Genomic DNA, 23,712 nt, shown 5'->3' on the forward strand with positions numbered 1-23,712 from the left:
TCAAAGAAAGCAATATGTAGAAATAAGAAAATCAGAGACATTCAGGCACTGCAGGTCAGATATACTACATACAACAAATGGCGTCCCTCAGGGATCTGTCCTTGGCCCTGTTCTTTTCATATTGTTCATAAATGATCTCCCAGAACACATACCAAATGCCAGCTCCTTTCTGTATGCGGACGACACAAATATCCTGATAACCAGTAGAGGTGACACATTGCAAGATGCAGTTAATGAAACTACTTGTCATTTACAATCGTGGTTTGTAGCAAATAGACTACTCATAAATACTCAAAAAACTGTAAGCATGAACTTCCATACTAGACAAAATCTAACCCCCTTCAATGCAGCTATAGTTATCGGCAAAGATGACATTACGTACAAGCAAGACACCAAATTTCTTGGACTTACCATCAGTAACACACTAAATTGGAAACCACATATTGAGGCATTGTCACAAAAGCTTAGTAAAACCTGCAATCTATTACGATCATTAAAAGACATAGCCAGTGTAGATACCTTGAAGCTGGTGTACTATGCCCTGTTTGAGTCTGTCTTGAGCTATGGCCTAATCTTCTGGGGAAAGAGCTCTGATTCTCTCACAATTTTCAAGTTACAAAAACAAGTAGTAAGAATAATGAAATGTAAAAAAAGAACTGAACGCTGTAAACCACTATTTCAACAGTTAAAAATCCTGCCACTGCCATGCCTCTATATATTGGAACTAGCTTGTTTTACAGTACAGCACTTGGACACCCTCGACAGAAATGCAGACCGCCACACACGACACCAGAAACAAAACACAGTTACAAATTATAGCCCACAACACAAAATTATATGCGAATGGGGTTAAATGTATGGGCATTAAAATATACAACCACCTCCCAACAGACATAAAAACAAGCAAAAACCCAAAAATAATTAGAACTAAATTAAAGGAATTGCTACTAAATCACTGTTTCTATTCCATACATGAATTTCTTGAAACAAAATTTTAATTACTTGCAATAAGCTGTTTATTCAGTTGTAGACGTTTCTACTTAGTAAGATAATTTAATTATTGTATCTTATCTATATTCTGTCTGAATCTCATATATGTATTCTGCTATGTGAACTATGTACCACAATATTTTAATTACTTGTAATAAGCTTTATATTCACTGGTAGATATTTCTACTTAGTAAGATAATTTAATTATTGTTTGTTACTCCTATTCTGTCTGTATCTCTTATATGTATTCTGCTATGTGCAGTATGCACCACTGTCATCTCTCATCACACACCACCTTTTTTATATTTTGTCTATATATCCTGTACGTATTCTGCTATGTGAGTTATGTACCACTACTGTCATCTCTCATCATATACCATCTTAACATAATTTTCAAATTGACTTGTCCTATATCATGATGTGCTTTGCTGTACAAATTGTATGATCTACAGGACCAATAATAAATCAAATCAAATCAAATCTCTTCTGGGCTGTTCTGATAGTCTGCCTCACGAAAGATGAATGGAATGCAATAAGACATCCAGCTTTCAGAGATCTAGATTTTCTTTAACACTACAAAAAATACTTTTTATCTTAGTTGAAAAGAGCACAATACACCGGATACCACGTTTCTGTAGCAGTTTACTAATCTTTTTGCATAATGCTTCAGCATAATATACATAAGCGATTTGTGGCTTTATTTCATAGTTTCGCCTCAACCTTTTACCCAGTCACTCTTGAGTTTGACTGCATAGCCTATTTAATTTGACAATACAAGTACTCAGTCTTCCGGAACATTATCCTTAGGTGTTGTAATTCTTTGGGCAGGCTATCCTTGTTTAAAAGTGTTCAAGCTCTATAGACCGGTCTATAGCACCAAATTTCTTTGTGACTAATGGCAGTGGGTCGAAGTGAGCAGATAGAGATCAGTATGCATAAGTTTTCTATACACATGGTGATCCAATGATCTGTATGTTCTTCTCTTCAATTAATATGCTGAGGAAAGGTTTCTTGCCCTCTTTTTCAAGTTCCTTCATATATGATGGATAGAATTTAAATGTTCCAGGAACTCCTGAAGCTTTTCTGCTCCATGAGGCAACACCACAAACTTGCCATCCACCTACTGATAGACGCACATTGGTTTCAACGTGGTGGATTCTAGTGCCTTTAATTCAAAGTGTTCCATGTAAAGGTTCACCACAACAGACGATAATGGACCATCCACCACCACACCACTGGTTTGTTCATATTATTTTTTGTCAGACAGGAAATAGTTGACGTCAGATCATGCCTGAAAAGTTGTGCGAAACACTCATGAAACTTTTGATTACTTCCAAAGACACAGAAAGTGGAACTCTAGTAAAGAGGGAGACTACATCAAAACTGATCTTATTAACCATATCCTGGAGCCACTATTGACTGATCCAGTGTACAAAGTCAGTAGAGTTGTGAATGTGGCATTTGCACTTCCCCACATATTCGCTGAGAATGAATTTCAAGTACTTTGCCAGCTGGTATTTACGTGTGCCAACATTACTATGGGTCTTAGAGGAATTCTTTCCCTGTGTACTCAGAAAGGCCATATTTATAGTTGTGGTGGCATAGCTGTTCATGGTTTAAAACTCATAATGATGTTGCGTGGAGATCCTGATTCATTGGTTGGCAAGAGCCATCATCTTCCTCTCGATTTAATTCATAGAATCAACATCTATCTATTTATATGCAACGTCATCTGCAATATCAAAAATATTCATATTGTAACCCTTACGTGATACGAGGACCATATTGTTGCCTTTTTGGCTGGCAGAACTACAATTTTATTGTCCTCCATGCAGATTCCTCGATGCTATTCATCACTTGGAGATGTATCTTAGCATTAGTAAGTGCTATACAGGTTTTGCAGCAAACTTCTTCAGCTGGGAGAGTAGCTACAACATGCTTCACTGAGCTGCTATTGGTAGGATTTTTAGAGTGGGTGCAAAATTTAGCCCCTTAACAAGGATCTTCACTGTATCCTCATTCAGATGTCTGTCAGTGAGATTAATTACAGTATGGCTGCCTGCACCTTGTCTTGCATTTTTGTGCAAGAGATCAAATTTCGCTTTATGGCATGCAGGCTTTTCAACTGCATTGATTCTGCTGGTGGCCATGTCGTATTGTAAACTCATTTCAAAGAAACTGCAGAGAGTATATCTGAGATGTAAAGATGTTATCAGGAGAAAGAAAACTGGTGTTCTACGGATCGGAGCGTGGAATGTCAGACCCCTTAATCAGGCAGGTAGGTTAGAAAATTTAAAAAGGGATATGGATAGGTTAAAGTTAGATATAGTGGGAATTAGTGAAGTTTGGTGGCAGGAGGAACAAGACTTTTGGTCAGGCGAATACAGGATTATAAATACAAAATCAAATAGGGGTAATGCAGGAGTCGGTTTAATAATGAATAAAAAAAATAGGAGTGCGGGTAAGCTACAACAAACAGCATAGTGAAAGGATTATTGTGGCCAAGATAGACACGAAGCCCATGCCTACTACAGTAGTACAAGTTTATATGCCAACTAGCTCTGCAGATGATGAAGAAATTGATTAAATGTGTGATGAGATAAAAGAAATTATTCAGGTAGTGAAGGGAGATGAAAATTTAATAGTCATGGCTGACTGGAATTCAAGAGTAGGAAAAGAGAGAGAAGGAAACATAGTAGGTGAATATGGATTGGGGGTAAAAGATGAAAGAGGAAGCCGTCTGGTAGAATTTTGCACATAGCATAACTTAATCATAGTAAACACTTGGTTCAGGAATCATAAGAGAAGGTTGTATACATGGAAGAATCCTGGAGATACTAGAAGGTATCAGGTAGATTATATAATGGTGAGACAGAGATTTAGGAACCAGGTTTTAAATTGTAAGACATTTCCAGGGGCAGATGTGGACTCTGACCACAATCTATTGGTTATGAACTGTAGATTAAAACTGAAGAAACTGCAAAAAGGTGGGAATTTAAGGAGATGGGACCTGGATAAACTGAAAGAACCAGAGGTTGTACAGCGTTTCAGGGAGAGCATAAGTGAACAACTGACACGGGGGAAAGAAATACAGTAGAAGAAGAATGGGTAGCTCTGAGGGATGAAGTAGTGAAGGCAGCAGAGGATCAAGGAGGTAAAAATACGAGGGCTAGTAGAAATCTTTGGGTAACAGAAGAAAATGGGTTAGAAAGAGCAGCAATCAGTCATGGAATTAAGTTGTTTTAATATGACATTTATAGTCACAACGCAGATCAGATTTCGACCTGTGTCAGGTCATTATCAATGCAGTGCGGAATTGTAGCAGTTGTTCATGTGCAAGTGAATGCTTACACAGTTCAACCATGTAACCTGTGTAAGCATTCACTTGAGCACGAACAACTGCTACAATTCCACACTGCATTGATAATGACCTGACACAGGTCGAAATCTGATCTGTGTTGTGATTATAAATGTCATATTAAAACAACTTAATTCCACGACTGATTGCTGCTCTATCTAACCCAATATAACCACAGTCGTCGCGTGCACCCACCCCATGGAGGGCAACCTGAACAGAAGAAATATTGAATTTCATTGACGAACGGAGAAAATATAGAAATGCAGTAAATGAAGCAGGCAAAAAGGAATACAAATGTCTCAAAAATGAGATCGACAGGCAGTGCAAAATGGCTAAAGAGACCTTTGGAGAAAAGAGAACCACTTGTATGAATATCAAGAACTCAGATGGAAAACCAGTTCTAAGCAAAGAAGGGAAAGCAGAAAGGTGGAAGGAGTACATAGAGGGTCTATACAAGGGCGGTGTACTTGAGGACAATATTATGGAAATGGAAGAGGACGTAGGTGAAGATGACATGGGAGATACGATACTGCGTGAAGAGTTTGACAGAGCACTGAAAGACCTGAGTCGAAACAAGGCCCCGGGAGTAGACAACATTCCATTAGAACTACTGATGGCCTTGGGAGAGCCAGTCCTGACAAAACTCTACCCTCAGACTTCAAGAAGAATATAATAATTCCGATCCCAAAGAAAGCAGGCTGTGACAGATGTGCAAATTACTGAACTATCAGTTTAATACATCACAGCTGCAAAATACTAATGCGAATTCTTTACAGATGAATGGAAAAACTGGTAAAGCTGACCTTGGGGAAGATCAGTTTGGATTCTGTAGGAATATTGGAACACATGAGGCAATACTGACTCTACAACCTATCTTAGAAGAAAGATTAAGGAAAGGAAAACACACGTTTCTAGCATTTGTAGACTTAAAGAAGGCTTTTCACAATGTTGACTGTAATATTCTCTTTCAAATTCTAAAGATGAAACCAGATGGCAGTTATAAGAGTCGAGGGGCATGAAAGGGAAGCAGTGGTTGGGAAGGGAGTGAGACAGGGTTGTAGCCTCTCCCCGATGTTATTCAATCTGTATATTCTTCTGAAGAAGAGAAACTTGTTAACATCGAGTATAGATTTAAGTGTCAGTAACTCGTTTCTGAAAGTATTTGTATGGAGTGTAGCCATGTATGGAAGTGAAACATGCACGATGAATAGTTTGGACAAGAAGAGAATAGAAGCTTTCGAAATGTGGTGCTACAGAAGAATGCTGAAGATTAGATGGGTAGATCACATAACTAATGAGGAAGTATTGAATAGAAATGGGGAGATGAGGAGTTTGTGGCACAACTTGACAAGAAGAAGGGACCGATTGGTAGGACATGTTCTGAGGCATCAAGGGATCACAAATTTAGCATTGGAGGACAGTATGGAGGGTAAAAATCGTAGAGGGAGACCAAGAGATGAATACACTAAGCAGATTCAGAAGGATGTAGGTTGCAGTAGGTACTGGGAGATGAAGAAGCTTGCACAGGATAGAGTAGCATGGAGAGCTGCATCAAACCAGTCTCAAGACTGAAGACCACAACAACAACAAAGATGTAGGTGAAGATGCTTGCTTGAAGTGACATCTAGCACTAACCAGGTGTCACAAATTCTTTAGCAAATTGGTAACCCAGTTTACATGGCACAGAATATTATTTGCCATGGGTGTGTTAAAGTGGTGTTTCATTTTAGCAAACATAGGTACACCTTGTTCATCTTGACATCTTGTTGGGAAGGTCAATGTAATGAGAAGCTGACCTTTTGGTGGAGTTTACCCAACTTGTGTATGTTATGAAACACCTCCTCCCTGTAGAGTGAGGTGGTGTGATCTATCAGGTTTTCTTGATGTGATTGATTAATGGTATGCTTCTGAGCATTTTTCTGAGTTACTGTTTCCATTTTATGCACAAAACTTTGACGACTGCCCCAGCCACCTTCTTCATGTGGTTCGAGTTTTGCTGATAAATGTACTTGTTGCCTGGACTTGTCACACTGTGAACTACTGTTGGGTCTTGTGCTCGTATTTATAGGCAAGTTTGACTACTCAGGTTCTCTATGCCTTCCTTTTTGTTTTGAGAGCTCACACTGATATTGCACGAAAAGCAAATTCTCTCAGTGTTTTGCTGCTCTGGTGGATTTGATGGTCACTGAGATTTAAATAAACTGAGTGCTGCACCCCAATTGGTTTTTTTAAATTGAATCAGTGTTCTCATATCTTTATTTCAACAGGCTCTAATTATGCTGTCTCAAAACTTTGCCACTTGCACCATGATATAAGTCTCATCATATTTCGTTTCTTGATTATATTCGAGTCAGTGCTCAGTGACAGCTGATTTGCTTGGCTTTTAATTCAAGAGTGTTGCTGATGTTCCTTGCATCTCTTCTTGACTGTTCTGATATTTGCCCCTTGTAACACATGCCACATTTAAATGGAATGTGATACGTACTTGGCTGTCTGGGACTTAGATCATCTTTATCATTACAGGGAATACTTTTTAATCTTTATAAGGGAGCCACATACATTGGATACTATTTTTCTGTAGGAGTCTACTGATTTATTCAACAGGCAGGATCAGAATTTGCAGTGAAGACTAGTAGCTGCCCTTCGAAACATATTTTAACTAGTGTGATTTGGTTCCAACAAAAAAGTGATTTGACAACAGAAGAAAGAAAGAACAATTGTAAAATATCTGATGATGACATACTATTATCAACCGAAAATAAAAATGCAACTAACACCATGCTAAAAGAACTGAGCATCAACTGTGAAGAATGACTTTGACAAGGCAATGAAGGTCAATAACAATAAAGTTTTGTGATGAGTTAGTGGGACAAATTGATACCTTCAGGTACCCGGTATGCAAAATAACCAGAAACCTGACATGTAACCAAGAAATAGGAACCAAGATTAGTACTGCAAAAAAAAAAAGTTTAACAGATGGAGGAGAATTTTCTGTGGTCAATTAAACAAACACTTAAAAGAAGGTTAGCAAAGTGTTTTATGCAGTGTGTTGCCCTGTATGGCGTCAAAACATGGACACTGTGTGGTGGAAAGAGGAGAAATACTTAAAGGTATTTGACATTTAGATCTGCAGAAGAATGGAAGGTGTGAATGGGTAGATACAATAAGGAATGAGATTGTGTTACAAAGGGTGAACAAGAAAAGAAAACTACATAAACAATAAATGAGAAGAAAAGATATTGGCTAGGACACTTGATGAGAAGACTGCATTGTAAAGGATGCACTAGACAGAATGGTGATTTGGAAGAGGACTAGAGGAAGAAGATACCAGTTATTTTGTAACAACAACATAAATGCATCACATGCAGCCAAAAAAAGGATGGTGGGAAACTGGATGGATTGGAGAATGCTGACCTTGCAGTGAGGGACCTGCCTATTGGCCAGAACACAATATCACCACCATCAATATACACAAAACAAAAAATACTGACATTTGACATGAGTGGTGGCAAACACAGAACTCTTTCCTAATTGTCAGGTCTCTAGCTATCCGTTCAGTCTGATCCCACAAGTGTGGGACTCTGTCTTGCCTAGCATTGGCTAAAACCCACTAGAACGTACATTCAGCAGATTGAAGCAGCTGGGAGCCATCTTTGAAATACTAATCTAATATTTTTTCTTCATAGTAGGTACAACAGCACTGACTTTAATAAAGGAGATGGCATTTTCCACTATTGCTGTATTAAAGTTATTTTGGCCATTGTCGATTCTTGACAATCGTCTAGAAGGCTGAAACTGATTGTGAAAAAATACAATTAATACACCAAAAAGTGGAAAATGGGCACCTTCTTTCAGTAATCTAATAATTCAAACTGACAATTTAAAAAAATACTCTCATTAATGGCAAGGTGGTACTACCTCAAGAGACCATATTGGACTTTGAGGTTGTTTACGAAAACAACACATTTTCCCACTGTTTTCTGAAATGTATGAGGGTGATCCCACAAGTAAGGTCTCCAATCTTTTTTTAAAAAATGTAAAGAAACATTTATTTACAATAAATTGTACATAGTTTTGAAGCTTGAACATTATTTCTATTTTTCCACATATCACCATTTCAGCTAATACCGCAGTTTTTGTACACCCATGTCATAACAGCTCGCCTGCATGCTACTGAAGAAGCCTCGGACCTCATCTTGCACATTGTTGTCATCACCGAAGTGCCTTCCAGCGAAGTGTTCTTTCAACTTGAGAAACAAGTGATAGTCACTGTGTGCTAAGTCCGGACTATATGGTGTATGGTTGATGATGTCCCATTCGAACTGCTGCAGAAGATCCATGCTTTGACGGGTAATGTGGGGGTGAGCTTTGTCATGGAGATGGCTTATGTCCTCGCTCAACATTCCTGTTCTTCAGTTCTGAATTACCCACCTTAAGTTTTTTTAGAGTCTGACAATACCTGTTGGCATTTACTGTTGTCCCAGGAACCACAACAGGGTTCGTATGTTTCTTAAAAGTACTTAATTTTTATACTGTGCAATAAAAGTCCTTATTTTTGTTTTTGCAATTATACTTAAACTTAAAAATCAATTAAGTTGTTGAAGTTAAAAAAGTGAAAAACAAGACTGTGTGAAAAAAAGGCCAAAGCAATTATGAGGGTCACTCAGTTGCATGACGCGTAGGCCAGGAGGGGAAAAGCTATCCCTGCCTCAGGCACATAGAATAGAGTGTGGGGGGAGGGGGTACAATAACACACACTACTGGCAACTGACACCGTTGCTTTATATAAACTCATTACTGCAGTGGGAGATACTATAGGTTGGCAGCAATGCCAAGGAGTGTGGAAACCTTAACCAACTTGTACACCTGCGACAAGAAAATACCTATTGTCCAAAAGAACAGACACCATGCATTCACATAATTGATACCCCTAGCTAGGCAATGGATCCATGTCCTTCAGTGCATGTGCACAATATGTCCAATCTCCTGTGGGAACCTCAGAGTAGCGAACATAGAGTCAATGGACAGGGACAGTGGATATGTTGCGCTCAATGTGAATGTAGATCGGTTGTGAGCCATGCAGAGGTAGTCTGCACACTTTGATAATGCTGTGTTCTGGATGGTGTAGTGTTTAATGCACCTACCTTGTAAGCAAGAGATCCCAGTTTTGAATCCCAGATCAGTACACATTTTTGCTCATTGCCGCTGATTTTGGGCAATGTCCCACCGCAGCTGACAGCAGTGATCTCCTTCAATCTACAAGACAATATCTAAAGTATCAATCTGCGATTTATTGGCCATTCCTACTTGTTTGGTGGAAACACTGCAGAATAGATGTATTTTTAAAATTGTGATTAAAATACCTGGAAAGTGTGCGTTTAGCCAGTTGTTGCCATGACAAGACGAATATAATAAATGGCTAGTGCCATCAAAAGACACCCACAAAGGAAATTGTAAGATTTGCATAAAAGACACCGATACAGAGCCATGAGGAAGAACCAGCATTAAAATCCCATACGCAAGGAGTAATTCTGTGTCATATGTAACTTGATTCAAATGACTTGACTTGATGTGCTCAAATTACATGTGTTAAAGATTAAATTGTGAATCAGTTATTAATACACTTCATCCGTACCTACTCGGATAATAAGTATTTTTTAGTGTCCGACAAAGTGAGTGGTAAATTTTATTGGAAAGGCGATCTATAAATGAAACAAATGATTAACGATAACGCAAAAGGAAAAAGATTAGTGTGCAGTCACAATCGCTAGAAATGGTGAAAATTTACTGGAAAGATGGTGTCCTTTACAATTGAAAGAATAACAATAAAAGTAACACAGGTAAAGGCAAATTACTTGGGTGTTCACGTCATAACATGCTACAGCCACAAATTATATCACAAAATTTGTAATTTTGTGAGCACTTTCACAAAAGTTGTAATTTTGTGAGCACTTTCACAAAAGTTGTAATTTTGTGAGCACTTTCAATGTAAAGATGACACAAAGACACAAAATTCTCATAGCAAGATGATTTCAGCTTAAAGGTATGAATTACAGACCTCATAGTTCAAATTCAATACATATTCTCAATTTCATTAAAATTTATACATTTGGAAATACTTTTGTGTTTTATTATATGATAGAAACTGCTGAGAGGACTACAAAATGTGACATATTTACTTTAACTGCTTTAATAAGAAAAACATTTGTCCTAGATCAAGCAGATGGACAATGAATGATACTGTTGGCAAGTTCTTAAAGAAATTGCCTTATTTCTAGTAAGTTGATACTGCTTAATTTTATTATAGTAAACCTATTTCTGTATGTATATTTTAACGCTGACCTCACTACAGCATCGAGTGCAACTATTGTCAGTTAAAGAAATGTGCTTAAAAGTTCTTAATTTTTATTTTGTAAATTCAGTACAAAACACAGTTGCCATGACGTTACCAGCAGACTGTGTTCTTTTGAATTTTTGTGGCTTGGGTGAATCACAATGCCACCTCTCAAGTGATTGTGTTTGGTGTAAAGTGTGAAGTGGAAAGCCCAGGTTTCATCATTGCTCACTACTGCATCCAAAAGGTTTTCCTTTTCATCTGCATAGTGTTGAAGAAATTAGCATGAAATTTCGAGTTGCCATTTGTGATGATCTGTCAGCATTCTTGGGACCCATTTTGCACACACCTTCTGAAATTTCAGCACTTCAGTCAAAGTCCGGTGAATGGTGCTTCAAGAAACCTCAGGAACAACATTGCAGAGCTCACTGAGAGTGATCCACTGATCTTGAAGCATGATTTGTTCAACCTTTGCAATTGTTTCTTCAAGAATTGCTGGTCTCCCACTTCTTTCCTCATCATGTGTTTCAGTACAACCACCTGCAAACCCTCAACACCACTTGTGGATATTTTTGACTTCCATACACGACTCACCAGACACTTCCATTGATTGTCGATCTGCTAACATTTGAATTCAAAAACTGAATAACTGTGTGAGTTTCAGATGGGACCTCCATTACAATTAGCCGGCTGGAGTGGCTGAGCGTTTCTAGGCGCTACAGTCTGGAACCGCGCGACCGCTACGGTCGCAGGTTCGAATCCTGCCTCGAGCATGGATGTGTGTGATGTCCTTAGGTTAGTTAGGGTTAAGTAGTTCTAAGTTCAAGGGGGCTGATGACCTCAGAAGTTAAGTCCCATAGTGCTCAGAGCCATTTGAACCATCCTTTACAATTGGCTCCCAAGCCAAGACTGAAAGCTCCATTGGATGTGTGGTGGTTTCTGTTGAGAGTGGAGGGGGAAACAAAAACAGTGTGGCCAACAGCCATCCAAACAGTTTCCTTGTGGCCCCCAGCACTTTGGAGACCTTGCACCTCATAGGTGCAGTAAAAAAGAGCTGCTCATAAAAATAACTTTATGCGCAGAAAAACGTTTGTCAGAGGCAGAAAAGAAAGGAAATACACAGCATTTTAGCACTAACAATCTGAATTTCTGTTGTATTCAAATAATATCAGAATATTTTACAATAAGAAAAAGTCTAAATTATATTATTACATTATGTCAATGCACAGATTATAATTTTACTTTGATGGTAATTCAGGTTGGGAGACAGTTCTTGATTTGTCTGTTGCCTTTGACATAGCATTAGCACGAAGCACTGACCCTGGACTAGGATAAGGCCTCATCTGATAAAGAGGCCCTGCAGCTGTTGTATCAGCACCAGTTTTTGCTTCATTCTTTTTCCACAAGCCAGTTGCCCATGTTCCTCTGTTGAAATAATACAAAATATTTTTAAGTATCTATCCACAGACACAATTTAAAGGAATGGTAGTTTTTCATACTGTAAGTTTTGATAATAGACACAATATTCATTGGCCAAAATGAAAACAAAAAGAAAGATTAATTTAACAATAAAAATTAATGTTCTGCAAAATTATAACAACAGAGTGTGCCTCATTACCTTGGTGTTTCTGAGTATGATGCAGGGTCCATTGGATCTAGGTCATTTGGTACTGCTTTCATACGACCGTGATTCCGATCCCTTCTGTCTTTCTTTCTATGCAGTTCTTCTTTATGTGTCTCTGGCCTGTCCTCTTCATCACTCATCTTGAACACAACAGATATGGAATAAACAGTACTGTACAGATTCCAGCTCCAAACACAACACAAACAGAAGACTCTGTGCTTATCATCATTTGACATATATACAAGACCTGAATCATGAACTGACATTACTATTCACACACACGCACACATGCGCACGTGCGCGCGCGTGCACACACACACACACACACACACACACACACACACACACACACACACACAAAATTATTCATGCAGCTTTGAGAACTGAAAATTTCTAGCTCGCATTATAACATTATGGAAATGGTATCAGTAGATTCATTAAAGGTTTCTGGTTTATCTTTAGAAACTGTTCCCACAATATTTCGACAGATAACATATGTAGGCACCCTGTAAGTTCTATATACACGAAATATAATATGGATTGTAGACTTACAACCAAATCGGCAACCTCACAATTACCAAGAAACCATAAAACATGAAATAGGCAGAATTCATATTCCAGGTAAACAAAGCTCTGAGTGTTAATATCACAGAAACAGCCACGTTAATTTCAATAACAAACCAAAAGACAAAAGTTACAAACTGTGCAATAATGTTAAATTATTAATTAAATTATCTTAGGAACTATATGTCTCATACGAAAACTGACGGGCAGAATCACTGAAATGCTTCCTAGATCTTACCAGTTCTACCACAAATAGAAAAATCCAAATCTGAAATAAGAAAATTGCATCATAATTTTGATTCAAAAGCCTGGCTGATTCACAAAACTGTTCACACCAAAATAACTTTCATTATTTGGAAATCCTGATATGGAACATAAAACAGATGTAACCTATTTGTAGAAAAACACAAAGCAGCAAACCATTTTGTTACTACTGTGTGGCTACAGTTGTTTTGGACTGCAGTTTTTTTTTTATATATATATATATATATATATATATATATATATATATATATATATATATATATATATATATATATATATATATATATATATATATATATGTGTGTGTGTGTTCGGCGCATGAGTGTCTATTTTTGATGAAGGCCTTATGGGCGGAAAGTTTTATTTGGAACAGTCTTTTTTTTGTGCCTATCTGCAAATCAGCATCTCCTTTGTATGGTGAGTAGCAACTTTCCTTTTCATAATATTGTAACAAACCACTTGTTTGACAGTCATGGAAAACATGCCCAAATCAAATTAAGAGTACCATTGTCAACGCAATATAAACATCATATTCCCATTAATAATTACCAAAAGTTACCGTGCGCATTATTCTCAACCTGTATGTTTCATATTTTTCTAGTTTTTGTAATGATATTAACTTGCCTCATAAACAAAAACCAGAACAACAACTCCAGCCTGAACCTGGAGGTTTTACGAGGTCTTTGACTATCGATGCTGTAGACGCATTTGTCAGGGATGCTACAGAGGGCATGTGTGTTAAAGAGAAGTTCTATAAACTGTTGTCATCACTAATATGTGTGAATATTGTAATCAGTTGTGAAAATGTATCAGAACCTGGAATCAAACCATGCGGTGGAAAATGACAACATGGCCAAGACTATTTATTTAAAGGCAAACATTAACTTGTACCTACTAGCAGAACCATTTTTACAAGCTTGCACAAGAAGAAGATGAAGCAGCTGTCTGGGAAGCTATTTTCAAAAGTTCAATATCAGAAAGCTAAGTATGATTAATTCAGCTATGCCTTCTTCACTTTGTCCAAATTTCTTCTATGGACCTTTCCCTATATGTGACTCTTGGTACTTATTTTGATTTGTTAACATTTTCCCTCAGATTTACAGTTTTGCAGGTTGAAACTGGAAATTTCCATTAACCAATTTTCATTATATGTGAGACAGTTTGACTTTAATAGTGGTCATGGCCATACACAATTGTTTTGAGTCATCGCATTACTTATTAGTGACTACGTATGTGTGGGAGGGCCTCTGACAGCAGTGTTTGGAAATCATAGGTGCAATATCAGGACAATGAATGTTTATGTCAGGCCTGGAAGTACAACCAGATAGCCTGACGATTGAAATGACTGTTCGCAAAATGCAGGACACCCAGATTTGAGTCCCGACCTGGTATGATTTATTAATGATCACGACATATTCATTACTTTCTTATGTAATTGTGTTCTGTTTTTCTATTCTCCAGAGAAGTGACATTATTTGCACTTACATTTTTATCCTTTATGATGTAATAATCAATATCTGTAAGAATAGTGATGTTTTAAAACCCTATTTTAGAGTGTCCAAATCATAATAATTTATCTGTGGAGTTCTTTAGCATATTACACCCATTTTCTTGACTGATTATGCACAAATCTTAACCACAAAAATTTAGTTTACTACTGCTCCATGTATTTTGCTACTGTTTCCAGGATCACATCAGCCTCTTTTTTGACAATGTTTTAAACTTTTGGTACATATACTTTTCATTCATTTACTTAAAATAGTTTAATCTTCTTCTTTCATGTCTGCCGTATTACAGTAGCCTGTTTCTGCTGGAGACAAAACTTGAATGTATGACAAATGAGTACTTCTAACACTGAGTACAACACATTTCGTTAGAGTTACAGTTTCTATCCAGCCAAGCATGTTAGTATCACACAGTTGACAACGTGTGATGGCTGATTTGTCTTTCATATTATTAGACAATACAGTCTAGAGTTGCAACAATGGAAAACTATTTTGAAACTGTTGTTAGAAACATGTGACACCAAAAGTGCAGGACATTCATTTCTTGCTACTACAATTCTGCTGTCTATATTCATTTCGACTGAGAAAGATCAACAATTTTTATGAGTTCATTCAATGTGAATTTTGTGAATGTGTGTCATTAGCTAGATCAAAATACTGAAAACTGCAACTAGTTAAAACTATAAATTATCAACGTTTCTGCGAGAAATAGCTCTTCCGTCATCTGTTGTCCTTGGAAAGCTCATTGTATCCTTACTTGTCACTGTTCTGTGCTACATTAGGTAAGTTCACAAAAACCTATACGATATGATAAATCCTTGGGGGAACGTGCCTCAAATAACTATAACTGTCCAAGTTTCAAAATTGGCATTCATTTTGTTATTGTCCTTCCTTTCTTGAAGCATGACAGAGAGAGAAAGTCAGCATAATACCAGTTATATTGAAATTACTGAAGAATGAAGGACAATGTGAGAGAAAAGGGGGCAGATGGAAGGAGAGAGGGGGAGCTAAATAAGCAATAAGTATAACAAAACATTTGAACAAAAGAACTTTGTGTGAACAACAAAACTACAACAAGGAGGAAAAAATTCACAACTAAGCAACTGAAAGCAGAGAACCCTTGGATAATAATGAGAACTCTCAAGTTTGACGGTGTGCCCAGACTAAGAAACAAATACTATAACCACTGATGCATCACTTTGATTTTTCTGTAGTGATGATTACAATATCAAATTTTTCCAATACAGAATCTCACAAAATAGTATGACAAATTGACTTGATACATTTGTTTAATAAATCAGTTGAAATCTAACCAAATCTCCAAAATTCTTCCACATTTCTAGATAGAAGCAATGTTTTCTACACAAACTGACAACCAATGTATTACTTTGTGTTGTATGTAGTGTTATGTGTGTGCACTGTCACCACCACCACCAAATGGTATACAGTAAACAGTAAAGAAAATTCTAAAAAAAACATCAAGTAATGCCGAACAGATTTAAAACAAAGCACATGGTTACAGACTGATAGGTGTAAAATGAAATTCATCTGGCTGTGAAAAAGCAATGCACTAAATATTCAACTAGCGTGTCAGAATCTTATCGAAAGATATTTCACAAAATTCAAAGAAATTCAGGTCATGTACAAAGATAGTCAGTGGCACCAACCTTACAAATTTGTGGATGACACAGAAACAGAAACTGAGGGTAGCAAAGCAACAGCAGAAATGCTGAACTGTGTTTCCAAATGTTCCTTTACAAAGGAAGACTGCCCCAGTTTAATTCTTGCACCACTGTGAATATGAGTGATATCAGTAACAGTGCGTGTGGCACCAAGAAACAGCTGATACAGCTCAAATTGAGCAAAACTTCAGGGTCTGACTGAATCCCTATCAATTCTATACAGAATTTCTAGCTGAGTTAGCTATACTTAAGGATAGATAGCCACATTATCTGCAAAAAGCCTGAGGTTACTTTTTTATTTTCTGTCAGGACATGAATATACAAAGTGAACAGCAAAATTCCCAACTCAATTCCGTGGTGTATGGCTGAATTTACTTGTTACATATGTTGATGACTCTCCATTCAAGATAATGTGCTGTATCATTCCTATCAAGTAATTCTCAACACCATCACAAATTCCGTTTAAAAATCCCATAGCATTATACTTTTGATCATGTATGTTGATGTGGGAACCAAGAAATAATGCATCTGCCTGAATACCTTGATCCATGGCTTTCAGGAAATCATGTGAGAAAATTGTGAGTTGGATTTCACATGACTGATATTTTCAGAATCCATGCTTGTTGGCATGAAAATTAGTCTGTTGAAAATAACTAATTATGTTTAAGCTCAGAATATGTTTTGGATCACTTCTCAAACATAAAAGTGTGATCAGAAACTGGCAGAAAGCACAATCACTTGTCTACAAGAAGGCTAGCAGAAGTGATCCAAAACAGATAGAAACAGTAGCAAATGTAAGAGCTGCTGTTGTGACTGGCTGAGTCATTGTGTGATAGCATTGTTGCAGGATTTGTGCATGTACTCATTACGTTTAGAATTATTTTTTAAACTCTGCTGTAAGTATGACACATTTTATAGTTGAAACATAAATCCGAAAGCTCTAGAGAAACAATTGAATGAATTTAGATTCAAGGGAGACATATCTGAGTGGGAATAGTCTGACGAAATTGGTGAATGATTCTTTAAGGAAGGTACAACACTGGCTCAAGGAAGTGTTCCTATAGCAACTATTGCCAATAGGCTTGTAGAACAACACTTTTCTGTTAGAATTCCTGCAATTGAGAGGAATCTGTATCCAACACAAGTTTGAGAGATTTGTTTGAGGAAGATGAAACAATCTATCGGCAAAGCAAGCAAGTAAGAAACAGGGTGGTACTGCTTTGACTGCAATGTACTTCTCATCATGCCTAAATATTTCAGACTTTTCCATAAAATAGCCAATTGCATGTCACGTTGCTCAAGAACTCACCTCACATAATGCTTATTAAGGGCAATTATACTTTCTGTCATTGTTACTACACAATTTTTAATTTGTTGTTGTTGTTGTGGTCTTCAGTCCTGAGACTGGTTTGATGCAGCTCTCCATGCTACTCTATCCTGTGCAAGCTTCTTCATCTACCACTACCTACTGCAACCTACATCATTCTGAATCTGTTTAGTGTATTCATCTCTTGGTCTCCCTCTACGATTTTTACCCTCCACGCTGCCCTCCAATACTAAATTGGTGATCCCTTGATGCCTCAGAACATGTCCTACCAACCGATCCCTTCTTCTAGTTAAGTTGTGCCACAAACTTCTCTTCTCCCCAATCCTATTCAATACCTCTTCATTAGTTATATGATCTACCCATCTAATCTTCAGCATTCTTCTGTAGCACCACATTTCGAAAGCTTCTATTCTCTTCTTGTCCAAACTAGTTATCGTCCATGTTTCACTTCCATACATGGCTATGCTCCATACGAATACTTTCAGAAACGACTTCCTGACACCTAAATCAATACTCGATGTTAACAAATTTCTCTTCTTCAGAATCGCTTTCCTTGCCATTGCCAGTCTACATTTTATATGCTCTCTACTTCGACCATCATCAGTTATTTTGCTCCCCAAATAGCAAAACTCCTTTACTACTTTAAGTGTCTCATTTCCTAATCTAATTCCCTCAGCATCACCCAACTTAATTCGACTACATTCCATTATCCTCATTTTGCTTTTGTTGATGTTCATCTTATACCCTCCTTTCATGACACTGTCCATTCCGTTCAACTGCTCTTCCAAGTCCTTTGCTGTCTCTGACAGAATTACAATGTCATCGGCGAACCTCAAAGTTTTTATTTCTTCTCCATGGATTTTAATACCTACTCCAAATTTTTCTTTTGTTTCCTTCACTGCTTGCTCAATATACAGATTGAATAACATCGAGGATAGGTTACAACCCTGTCTCACTCCCTTCCCAACCACTGCTTCCCCTTCATGCCCCTCGACTCTTAATTAATCCCGTCTGGTTTCTGTACAAATTGTAAATAGCCTTTCACTCCCTGTATTTTACCCCTGCCTCCATTAGAATTTGAAAGAGAGTATTCCAGTCAACATTGTCAAAAGCTTTCTCTTAGTCTACAAATGCTAGAAACGTAGGTTTGCCTTTCCTTAATCTAGCTTCTAACATTTCTACGGAATCCACACTGATCTTCCCTGAGGTCAGCTTCTACCAGTTTTTCCATTCGTCTGTAGAGAATATGCGTTAGTATTTTGCATCCGTGACTTATTAGACTGATTCTTCGGTAATTTTCACATCTGTCAGCACCTGCTTTCTTTGGGATCGGAATTATTATATTCTTCTCGAAGTCTGAGGGTATTTCGCCTGTCTCATACATTTTGCTCACCAGATGGGAGAGTTGGTGAATGATTCTTTAAGGAAGGTACAACACTGGCTCAAGGAAGTGTTCCTATAGCAACTATTGCCAATAGGCTTGTAGAACAACACTTTTCTGTTGCTGAAGATTAGATGGGTAGATCACATAACTAATGAGGAAGTATTGAATAGGATTGGGGAGAAGAGAAGTTTGTGGCACAACTTGACCAGAAGAAGGGATCGGTTGGTAGGACATGTTCTGAGGCATCAAGGGATCACCAATTTAGTATTGGAGGGCAGCATGGAGGGTAAAAATCGTAGAGGGAGACCAAGAGATGAATACACTAAGCAGATTCAGAAGGATGTAGGTTGCAGTAGGTACTGGGAGATGAAAAAGCTTGCACAGGATAGAGTAGCATGGAGAGCTGCATCAAACCAGTCTCAGGACTGAAGACCACAACAACAACATGGGAGAGTTTTGTCAGGACTGGCCCTCCCAAGGCCGTCAGTGGTTCTAATGGAATGTTGTCTACTCCCGGGGCCTTGTTTCGACTCAGGTTTGTCAAACTCTTCACGCAGTATCGTATCTCCCATTTCATCTTCATCTATATCCTCTGCCATTTCCATAATATTGTCCTCAAGTACATTGCCCTTGTATAGGCCCTCTATATACTCCCTCCACCTTTCTGCTTTCCCTTCTTTGCTTAGAACTGGGTTTCCATCTGAGCTCTTGATATTCATACAAGTCGTTCTCTTATCTCCAAAGGTCTCTTTAATTTTCCTGTAGGCAGTATCTATCTTACCTCTAGTGAGATAAGCCTCTACATCCTTACATTTGTCCTCTAGCCATCCCTGCTTAGCCATTTTGCACTTCCTGTCAATCTCATTTTTGAGACGTTTGTATTCCTTTTTGCCTGCTTCATTTACTGCATTTTTATATTTTCTCCTTTCATCAATTAAATTCAGTATTTCTTCTGTTACCCAAGGATTTCCACTAGCCCTCGTCTTTTTACCTACTATGTCCTCTGCTGCCTTCACTACTTCATCTCTCAAAGCTACCCATTCTTCTTCTACTGTATTTCTTTCCCCCATTCCTGTCAATTGTTCTCTTATGCTCTCCCTGAAACTCTGTACAACCTCTGGTTCTTTCAGTTTATCCAGGTCCCATCTCCTTAAATTCCCACCTTTTTGCAGTTTCATCAGTTTTAATCTACAGTTCATAACCAATAGATTGTGGTCAGAGTCCACATCTGCCCCTGGAAATGTCTTACAATTTAAAACCTGGTTCCTAAATCTCTGACTTACCATTATGTAATCTATCTGAAACCTGTCAGTATCTCCAGGCTTCTTCCACATATACAACCTTCTTTTATGATTCTTGAACCAAGTGTTAGCTATGATTAAGTTGTGCTCTGTGCAAAATTCTATCAGGCGGCTTCCTCTTTCATATCTTAGCCCCAATCCATATTCACCTACTACGTTTCCTTCTCTCCCTTTTCCTACTACCGAATTCCAGTCACCCATGACTATTAAATTTTCGTCTCCCTTCGATATCTGAATAATTTCTTTTATTTCATCATACATTTCTTCAATTACTTCGCCATCTGCAGAGCTAGTTGGCATATAAACTTGTACTACTGTAGTAGGCGTGGTCTTCGTGTCTATCTTGGCCACAATAATGCGTTCACTATGCTGTTTGTAGTAGCTTACCCGCACTCCTATTTTTTTATTCATTATTAAACCGACTCCTGCATTACCCCTATTTGATTTTGTATTTATAACCCTGTATTCACCTGACCAGAAGTCTTGTTCCTGCTGCCACCGAACTTTACTAATTCCCACTATATCTAACTTTAACCTATCCATTTCCCTTTTTAAATTTTCTAACCTACCTGCCTGATTAAGGGATCTGACATTCCACGCTCTGATCCGGAGAACGCCAGTTTTCTTTCTTCTGATAACGACGTCCTCTTGAGTAGTCCCCACCCGGAGATCCTAATGGGGGACTATTTTACCTCCAGAATATTTTACCCAAGAGGACGCCATCATCATTTAATCATACAGTAAAGCTGCATGCCCTCGGGAAAATTACGGCTGTAGTTTCCCCTTGCTTTCAGCCGTTTGCAGTACCAGCACAGCAAGGCTGTTTTGGTTAATGTTACAAGGCCAGATCAGTCAATCATCCAGACTGTTGCCCCTGCAACTACTGAAAAGGCTGCTGCCCCTCTTCAGTAACCACACATTTGTCTGGCCTGTCAACAGATACCCCTCTGTTGTGGTTGCACCTACGGTACGGCTATCTGCATCGCTGAGGCACGCAAGCCTCCCCACCAACGGCAAGGTCCATGGTTCTTGTGGGGATTTTTAATTAAATTAAAATTTTTAATTTATTCAGAATGAAAATAAAGATGAAAAACAAACAAGTTTCTTCTGATAAGTCATTTTTCACAGCAGATGTACACAAATTGAATGAAAAAACAGTGTAAATGAGTTGATAAAAGTGGAAAGCTAAGTGCATTTCACATGGTAGATAGGTTGATGGAGGGGAACAGGTGGGGGGCAGTGAAAAATAGACGAGTTGGAAATGAACACGCAAAAAAATTAAAAACGAGCAAAGAACAGGAATAGTCACAGAAAGGAAATTCTGAGACTAGAGAAATAAACTTGAACTTAGGCACTGGGAATGTACAATATCCTGTTGCAGAGCATGCCCTACAACATGATAGATGTGACCTCGGTGTCTGTTTTACACCACATATAACATTAGACTCTCTTTACAACATGTGCTCAGTTCACCCCCCCCCCCCTCTCCCCCAGCCTAAATTTATGTTAATTTCTGTGGTTTCAGCATTTCCTTTCAGTAATTGTTACTGTTCACTCCCTTTTTTAATTTTTTATGGTTATCTTTTGATTCCTTTCTGCTCCTTTTTTTTCAGTGTTCTCTGTCCTGCATATAATGTTATCTTCTGTCAATGAGTTCTCAGATTTTCAAATCTTGTCCACTGCAGGTACCAAAAAGCCTTCTCATCCTGTCCAGCAAGGCTCCTCTGACCTTGACTTCTGGGTGATTTTGCTGTAACTCATCCCATTTTATACACCTCACCAATCCTTTTTCTTCTTCCCTCTTCCTTTCCCTTCAGCCCTTCTGTCAAAAGAAAGAGCAACTTGCTATGAAAGCTTTTGCATTTACATATATTTACTGTGTTTTCTGCTGCTTCCTGAGTAGTTTTTTTTTTAGTGTGTCCTGCACTTAACGATATCTCAATCAAATATGTGCCAGTAATAAATAAGGGCATAAATAGCTGGTTTTTGGCACTGAATATTTTCTAAGTGGCTAAACCTTAAAATGTTTAACTTAAAAGGCACTTGCGACACAAACTAATCTTGCACAAGTTTTACGTATTGTCTGGATTATATCCTTTCAAAGGAATTGGCATATTTACAGTTCCCTAATTTCACACACCTTGATCAACAGATTTCCTTTCCCTGACCAATTTTTTTAAAAACCAACACATTCTGTTTTTTAACCATCCAGTGCTAGCTGGAAAATTCTGTACTCCCAGTATATATGTAAACTCATGAGCTTCCCTTTTCAACAATAGCCCATTGGAGAGCAAAATGGTTATCAAAGGTTTGTTCACTATTGATTATGATTTCACCAAAATTCTGGGCCTACAGAATTTTTCAGTTAGCAATGATCAGATGGTTTTAAAGTTAAATTACTTGATTTTTAGGAATGTAGTGGTAGAAACAAAATCTGTGGATCGCGTCAAGTTTAATCAGTAGATTGAAAAATCTCCCAGTTTCTTTTGAAGGGCATAATCTAGACCATAGCGGGAAACAGTTTGGGCTTAGGGGCCACATTGTGGAAACAGATGTTAATGGAGGGCCACACTTTTTAAAATGATTGCATGCATTAGTTAAATCCGCATTTCTGAAAAGATATAAACAGTTAAAGAAAAATTCTGACTGTCTTGATGGGCCACAGAAAACCCATTAGCAGCCGACTTGTGGCCTTCTGGCTGCTATTTGCTCCCACCTTATCTGGAAGATACTTAAAATGTGACACGACTGGTTTGTTTTAGATGTGCCTTCCAGAGCAAATCTTCATGTTTAAAGGAGAAGAGTGCCAGAGCGCTAAACATAGTAAGAAGAACCTCACCATTCTTCATTGAAAGAATACGACGGGAGTGGACAAACTGCCTCTTCTCGTCAGGAAATCAGAACAATCTAGATGTTTCATAGGTATATTTTTTATATTATATACCACAACAGTTTAACATACATGGTGTCCCATTTGGCATGATATGGTGAGTATAACATTAGGACAACAAGTTGCCAGCTTGATAATCCAAACAAAACCTACTTTACTGTCCAAGAAAATTACCAATGCAAACAACATTCTTCATTCAGGCATGATCCTCAATATCTCTTGAAAAATATTCATGGATATTTTATTGTCAAGGCACAAAATTGGCGCACTCATAATTTGTGAGATAATGTAATGAATAGAATAATACACCATTTGCCAAAACATCAGTGAATGATGAACCTTGTGGTGGTGGTTGTTAGTGTTTAACGTCCCGTCGACAACGAGGTCTTTAGAGACGGAGCGCAAGCTCGAGTTGGGGAAGGATTGGGAAGGAAATCGGCCGTGCCCTTTCAAAGGAACCATCCCGGCATTTGCCTGAAACGACTTAGG

At 38.0% G+C, this 23,712-nt stretch overlaps 1 protein-coding gene across 1 annotated transcript in view; it reads right to left on the reverse strand.

Moving 5' to 3' along the window:
- Positions 1-11,807: 11,807 nt before the first annotated feature.
- Positions 11,808-23,712, reverse strand: part of LOC124790024 (polyglutamine-binding protein 1) — an 82,253-nt gene continuing 70,348 nt past the window's right edge. The window contains exons 6-7 of the mRNA XM_047257578.1: positions 12,301-12,446; positions 11,808-12,107 (exon numbers count right to left, since the gene is read on the reverse strand). Of these exons, the coding sequence (XP_047113534.1) occupies positions 11,921-12,107; positions 12,301-12,446 (333 nt within the window). The 3' untranslated portion in view covers positions 11,808-11,920. The remainder of the gene's footprint in view (positions 12,108-12,300; positions 12,447-23,712) is intronic.

Source organism: Schistocerca piceifrons, chromosome 3, assembly GCF_021461385.2.
Source record: "Schistocerca piceifrons isolate TAMUIC-IGC-003096 chromosome 3, iqSchPice1.1, whole genome shotgun sequence".
Taxonomy (NCBI): domain Eukaryota; kingdom Metazoa; phylum Arthropoda; class Insecta; order Orthoptera; family Acrididae; genus Schistocerca; species Schistocerca piceifrons.